At 33.7% G+C, this 7,705-nt stretch overlaps 2 protein-coding genes across 5 annotated transcripts in view; both read left to right on the top strand.

Moving 5' to 3' along the window:
* LOC108733146 (sushi, von Willebrand factor type A, EGF and pentraxin domain-containing protein 1) overlaps positions 1-4,004 on the top strand; it is a 23,566-nt gene extending 19,562 nt beyond the window's left edge. For all 4 annotated transcript variants that reach the window (XM_025977351.1, XM_025977352.1, XM_025977350.1 and 1 more), the window contains one exon: positions 3,374-4,004. In XM_025977351.1, coding sequence (XP_025833136.1) covers positions 3,374-3,567 — 194 coding nt within the window. In that variant the 3' untranslated portion in view covers positions 3,568-4,004. The remainder of the gene's footprint in view (positions 1-3,373) is intronic.
* Positions 4,005-6,556: 2,552 nt separating this feature from the next.
* LOC108733215 (rhophilin-2-like) overlaps positions 6,557-7,705 on the top strand; it is a 22,354-nt gene continuing 21,205 nt past the window's right edge. Inside the window, exon 1 of the mRNA XM_018464303.1 lies at positions 6,557-6,884. Within this exon, the coding sequence (XP_018319805.1) occupies positions 6,795-6,884 (90 nt within the window). The 5' untranslated portion in view covers positions 6,557-6,794. The remainder of the gene's footprint in view (positions 6,885-7,705) is intronic.

The following is a 7,705-nucleotide window of genomic DNA, read 5'->3' as shown; positions in this document are numbered from 1 at the left end:
TAACAATATTTTTCGAATTTCTAAATTAACCGTTCGCGAGCATAGAAGTGACTTCTTATGAAATAGTAAAATTCTTATTCTTATTATTGGCAGAATTTTTGTAATAATTAAATATGTATGAATTTTTCTTGTTCTCAGAAAATATCCTCAAGGATGGACCACTGACGAAGGTCGTGATCCTCAATTAGAGTATCGCTTATCAATTTTCCACGCTACAAAAGACGATTCCGGAGTTTACACTTGCGTGACACCAGCCAGATACACTCACGCCGTAGAAATAGTAGTAAAAGGTATGCTGAATGCAATAATATTTGATTGTTTCAATGCTAATTTTGCAGCTGTTCATTGTCCTCCTGTTCCTCAAAGACGCGGACTTGTCGGAAGCTCCGAAAGCACGAAGATGAATACAAAAATCACGTTTAGCTGTGCAAACGGAAACGCCCTCATCGGTTCGTCGGAAGTGGTTTGTCTTCCATCCGGAAACTGGAGTTCGCCTTTTCCAGTTTGCGAAAGTATTAGCTATTCACGCAAGAAGGTAAGCGTTTGGATTAACATTAAAATGTTATTAACAATTTCAGGCATCGAATGCGGAGAAGTAGGACCAGTGTTACCACCACACCTACGAGTTACTGTCATTTCAAGGGAAGTCGGTGGTAGGGCGGTGTTCAGTTGTACACCAGGATTTGGACTGAGGGGTGCTCTTGAAACCACGTGTCTTTCAACAGGAGAATGGGCGACTCCTTTTCCAACATGCGAAGGTAAATTTGATAATGTTAAAGCATCAACACTATAAGGTCATCAGTTCAGTTGGATCTTAGAGTTGGACATCCACTTCCACTCTTATTTATCCTGAGCATTTACCAAACACAATAACATCCCACATCCTTTACCATTTGCTTTCATATCTTAAAAAGTGATCTACCATCACCCATCTCTCAATTCCTTTACTGGCTTCCACAGGTGTCTTTTGAACAGGACTCTGCAAACTTTCAAGATAGCTTTCTCTGCTTTAATATTTTTTCAACCTCTTCTTATTTCTAATATGCCTCCAGCTAGGCCTTCGTATTTTAAAAAGTGGTCCACCATCACGCACCTTTCCAATTTTTTGCTGGCTTCCATAGGTGTTCTTTGAACAGGAGTCGGGATAGGAGCCTTCATTTCTTATAAGGAGTCTACCACTAATCCTTCCATTTCTTCACTGGCTTCCACAGGTGTCTTTTGAACAGAACTCTGCAAACTTTCGAGATAGCTTTCTCTGCTTTAATTTTTTTCCAATCTCTTCTTATTTCTAATCTTTTCTGCTTACGGCATTTCCATGAGACGTGCTCTAAACGTAGACTTATCGTAATCTTTTTCGAATTTCAAAATTGACCGTTTGCAAACACGGAAATGATTACTTAGTTCACAATGATACAAGTCGCATCTGGTTTGTTAGAGGTGCACTGTGAGCATCCCGGGACTCCTGAAAATGGATACATTCAAGGTTCGGGACCTTTCAAAGCGGGAGACGTGGTACAGTTCAATTGCAACCCGGATTTTATGATGGACGGACAGCCAATCATTGCTTGTCAAGACAATTCGCGTTGGTCAGGTCCACTTCCAAAATGTAAGTCGATTGATAAACTTTCATCATTGGTTTATAATGTGTTATAGTTACCTAAATACTGAATGAAATAATTCGAAGTAGCCTGTATTCTGTCGAAACTGCCAGACGATCTTTTTGGATCTCATCAGCGCGTCGCAGGCAGCTCCGACAGAACACAGACCAACTNTAACTAAATCAGCTAAATTTGGGTCGCTTTGGGTAAGCGAAATCCGTGATAAATTATTTAACTTGAAACAAAGGCAGTTCATTATGTCGACTTAATTTGCATCAAAAATGAATTTTCATTCATTCATTTATTGCGTAAGGACATTCACTTAAAATTTAAAATAACCTGGAGGAAATGAACTTCCATTGATCCATTTATCGGGTAAGAACAGACACTTAAATTCATTTAAAATAACTTGGGAGAAGCAGATCTATTTTTCCATTTCTGTAACTCAACCTACACCAAAATAAACTTCCATTGATCCATTTATCGGATAACAACAGACACTTAAATTCATTCAAAATAACCTGGGAGAAGCAGATCTATTTTTCCATTTCTGTAACCTAACTTACACCAAAATAAACTTCCATTGATCCATTTATCGGGTAAGAACAGACACTTAAACTCATTCAAAATAACCTGGGAGAAGCAGATTTCTTTTTCCATTTCTTTACCCAACTTACACCAAAATGAACTTTCATTCATCCATTTATCGGGTAAGAACAAACACTTAAATTCATTCAAAATAACCTGGGAGAAGCAGATTTATTTTGTCATTCCTGTTACCCAACTTACACCAAAATAAACTTCCATTGATCCATTTATTGCATAAAGACATTAACTTAAAATTCAAAATAACCTGGAGGAAGCAGACTTCCTTTTCCATTTCTTCACCAAAATAAACTTCCATTAATTCATTTATCGCGTGAGGCCATTCAAATAATTACATTAGATTACATATTAAAAGTATGTCAAGCAACTTAAGTAAAATAGGTCATCTTGATTACAATAATTTATTGCGAGCTTCGCCTTCCTAAAATAACCCGCATATACTTCCTTCGTATGATTTTTATGACTCCCTGTAGCTCGATCCTGTGGAACACCAACAACTTTACCGCATGGTTGGCACGTAGGGGAATGCTACACGTTCGGTTGTAAAATTAATTATCATTGTGCTGATGGATATGAGTTGGTTGGGCGTCAAGAAAGAGTGTGCCAAGCAGATGGACTTTGGTTTCCCAAGGAACTACCCACCTGTGTTCGTAAGTACCTACGCGAGCCTATACCAACACCTCCACTACATCTCGATCGTCATAATAATAAGATACATATCATCATAATATAATAAAATTGTACCACACACATCCATGCAATGCAATCAAACAAGCGAAGCATTTTCAAAAGATACAAGCTTGGTATCAATTGGAGAAGATTTTTGCTATCCAAATAATTATTACTTGTAAAATAATTCGAAGTGGTCTGTATTCTGTCGAAACTGCCAGACGCGGATCGCGATTTCGATCTTTTTGGATCTCATTAGCGCGTCGCAGGCAGGACCTTGTTGGAGCATACGTAATCCTAAAATGTAGTATCGTACTAAAGATGGCGTTCATCGCGCCATTTCTGGTATTTTCTACTTAAATATTAGTTAACAAATTTTTTTGTAAATGTATTTGTACGTTCGGCTGTTTAAGTTTATAAATTTCAAATGTTTCAAAAAAATTCAATTTGAATCAAATCTGTAGGATTTTAGGATTTCTTCTTTTTGTTGTTCCCTTTAGGTGTGCAGGCTTGTTCCTACCCAGGTACAACAATCAGTGGACGTATGTCGTCCGTAAAGTTTTACTATAAAATAGGAGAAAATATTACGTTCGAGTGCGATGAAGGTTTACAACTGCGGGGAGCAGCCATGCTTAAATGTCTCAAAAATGGCAAATGGTCTAACACTATTCCTACATGCGTTCCTCCAAATTAAGATATTTCCTCTTTAAATGTTTGCAATTGCAATTTATCTACTATTATTAGAACATATCGTATTCATAATAAAATGTTGTTAGATAATTAATTTTAGGTATTAACTTGAAACTTATTGCACAAATTTTGATAGTTTACAATCATCAGGTAATAATGTTGTAAGTTAAGATAGCTTCCAAGTTTCTATGTGAATAAAGATGTTGATAATTGTGATGTTTTCTAATAAACAAGACATTAGTTTGTAACTATTAATATAATAGTTCTGCAGTTTCGTACGAAAACCATACATATAAATTTAGTCATTAAAATTTTATTTTCTAATAAAAACCACTCTTGTTAAATAAGTAAGTAAATATTTTTAGTGTAAAACAAATAAGTTTTTGAAAATCTCAGCTTTAATTACGCGCATTATAATTCTGTTGAATTTATCAATATTGTCCTTCCTAAAAATAAACTTTCAACTTATTTTTACCAGTCTATTTATTTATTTGTAAACTATAAAACTGTTTCTTTGGTGTACCTAAAACTTAAATGAAAATTTTACCGTCACCGAAAACGGATTTCAAAATTGACGGTCTAAAGGCCGTCGTGTGTTGGAATTGCTTCCCAACGTTTCGCTAGCACGAGTGGCGAGATTCTTCAGAGGTTCTTTCATCTTCGATGCTGTATATGAACACTGACGACGCGACGCCTTTACACCCGAATTAGAATAGCATCAATTCACCTACTGGTCACGAAAGCCTTATCGATTTCAAAATTCTTACGAAATGTCACAAGAATAATAAAATCTATAACCTGATATGCTCATTGTTTGTCCCACAGGATTATGAAGTGTTGAAAACCGATTGCCAAACATTAACGCTATAAAAGATAGAACATCGAACAGAATACACACAGTTACAATACTATTGTTGATTATGCGGGTGGCTAGGTGTTTTACCCGTATAATTAATGAAAATACTAATTTACAAAATAGTAAACACGTAGATATTGTATATGTAGCGTTACTTTCTAAAATAGCTTCCAACAATTAACAAAAAATTAACTCAATTTACAGCAACCATTTATCCAAATGCATAATTGAGTCTTATTCGACATGTTCCAATTTAAAGGGATTTTTGTTTAATATTAATTAATTCAATAAAGAGCATTAAGAAAATTGCAAGAAAATTTGTTTGACACAGAGGAATCTTCCTTTCCTTTAGTAATTTGCAATTCATATTATATTCTCGCTGATCGAAAACATCAGATAACAATTTCTTCATTCCTCGCGCAGTACTTGTCCATGTTTTCATTCAAATCATTTTCAACAATTGTAGCTAACCTTCATCTAACGTGTCACATGTTGCATCTATTACAATGATAATAAAAGTAGCATCTGTACCGACAGGTACCCATTGTATAATCATGTTGTGTATATTTGCTTTGCCATAAACATGGCTGCAAACTATACCTATAAGGTACGCACGTATATACACAGTTATGTTATATTTATGTTACATTTAATTGGTAGAATTATTCGACGGTAAAATTATTAGATTATTCATTTTAGTTTTGCTACTGATGAAGAAAAATTACAGTTTGTTAGCTGTTTTTTGAAACATTTCCTTGGAATTGGAAATTTCAATATCTATCATCACGTGTTAAAATTGAAACAACAAAGTAATAAGTAGTTTTATTATAAATTTAGCAAATCGTTATTACATCCTATATTATTCCTACTTATCACGTTAGCAGTTCATTAGTAGATGTAGGTAAATAATTTATTACTCAGGTAATAAATTAAATGGAATCCTTCGATTTGCAGCTAATAATTTCTTTATATTTAACACCTACTTAATCAATTTTGCTTTCTCTATAAATCACTGTCTTAACGAAACGAAGTTAAGCAATTGAAATATTAGTTAACAACTTCATTAATAATACAAAGAATCTTCTAAGCGGCTTGTGATGACCGTAGGTAGGTAAGGTGGTTGCTGCAATAACATTATTTCACTATTTGCATATATGTTAAATTTGGCAGAAAAATGCAAATCAGAAATACAAAAGGCGTATTAAAATAATTAGAAATTTTCGAAACAGTGAGAACTTGACCAACAATAATAGAAAAATAATGCTTAATTAAAGTTTATTATTTACTATATTTTAAAGGTGTATGATTGGAGCGCGGCACTGTAAGGGTGCGAAACATGGACTGTGGGCGCAACGGAAAAGAAAAGGTTAAAAGCGTTCGAACTGTGGTGTTACAGGCGAATGATGAGGATACCGTGGATAGAGAAGATCAGAAATGAAGAGGTATTATGAAGAATAGGAAAACAGAGGACTCTACGGAAGTCAATAAGAAAGAGGGGAGATAGGTTGGTAGAACACCTTCTTACGTATGAAGGTCTGTCATATTAGAGACAGAAACAGGAGTTAGAGGAATAGAGGTAGACCTAGATTAGATTACTCTTCGCAAATAGTTAAGGATGTGGGATGTTTTAGTTTTAGGGAAATGCGAAGATTAGCTCAGAATAGGAAAGAGTGGAGGTGCGTGTCCAACCAGTCTTAGGACTGACGACCTTATGATGATAATGATTTACTATATGTTACATGTTCTACATCTGAATGTGCAAATAATTTGTAATTACACGGAATTATTAATCATCCGATGCGAGGGTTCTCTAATTTGTAGTTATAATGTTAGATTATCTTCTCATTTTATCAACAAAATCAACTTTGTTAAGTAAATTTTTATCACACATAGACGTGTTAAATATTGCTTAATAGTATTTCTGAGTCACTATATCGTGAGATATATAAGTCGTTATATATATAGGTATTATCGTATATATAGCAAGTACCTTCCTATATAAGTATGTACAGATACATTTACATGTGTATTGCACTTATTTACTAAATGGTTCGTGCTTCCATGCATACAAACACATAGGTAACAAACAATGCGTCTATCCTACGCTTTTTATCTAAAACAGTATAGTACGATTTATCTTGCATCAGAGTCCAGGTGTGTGTGTGCTTCTGAAACACTCACACTTCCTTGCTAATAAGGACTACTCATTTCGAAGCGTCATTGCATCGGCGAATTTTTAAGCGCGCTTTACGTAAAAAGTTTGTAAGGTTTGCTGATGTAAGAAATTTTAACGCGCTTACTTATAAATTTATAAAACGTGAACATACTAATTGTTTATTATTAATTACCCTAATAAACCTTCAAGTTATAGTCAAATGGTAGTGACAAAAATTATAATGACAGAAGACAGTGATGGTATTTTAGTGGATACTTTAGACGATTTACCAGTCAAGAGTTTTATAAGGGTAAGTGAAAGTAATTAATCGACTTTTACACTCTAAACATATACAGAATGTCACATACAAACAGATTTATAGATCATAAGCAAAATTTAACTCCCAAATTTTTAATTCTTAAAGTGGATTTTCTAGAGAATATACAATCAGCAATGGTTACAATTGAAATAATATATTAATGAATGTCGTCCGTAAAGTTTTACTATAAAATAGGAGAAAATATTACGTTCGAGTGCGATGAAGGTTTACAACTGCGGGGAGCAGCCATGCTTAAATGTCTCAAAAATGGCAAATGGTCTAACACTATTCCTACATGCGTTCCTCCAAATTAAGATATTTCCTCTTTAAATGTTTGCAATTGCAATTTATCTACTATTATTAGAACATATCGTATTCATAATAAAATGTTGTTAGATAATTAATTTTAGGTATTAACTTGAAACTTATTGCACAAATTTTGATAGTTTACAATCATCAGGTAATAATGTTGTAAGTTAAGATAGCTTCCAAGTTTCTATGTGAATAAAGATGTTGATAATTGTGATGTTTTCTAATAAACAAGACATTAGTTTGTAACTATTAATATAATAGTACTGCAGTTTCGTACGAAAACCATACATATAAATTTAGTCATTAAAATTTTATTTTCTAATAAAAACCACTCTTGTTAAATAAGTAAGTAAATATTTTTAGTGTAAAACAAATAAGTTTTTGAAAATCTCAGCTTTAATTACGCGCATTATAATTCTGTTGAATTTATCAATATTGTCCTTCCTAAAAATAAACTTTCAACTTATTTTTACCAGTCTATTTATTTATTTGTAAACTAT

The sequence above is a fragment of the Agrilus planipennis genome, unplaced genomic scaffold (assembly GCF_000699045.2).
Source record: "Agrilus planipennis isolate EAB-ADULT unplaced genomic scaffold, Apla_2.0 scaffold72, whole genome shotgun sequence".
Classification (NCBI taxonomy): domain Eukaryota; kingdom Metazoa; phylum Arthropoda; class Insecta; order Coleoptera; family Buprestidae; genus Agrilus; species Agrilus planipennis.
This window is presented reverse-complemented; position numbering and strand designations above follow the sequence as displayed.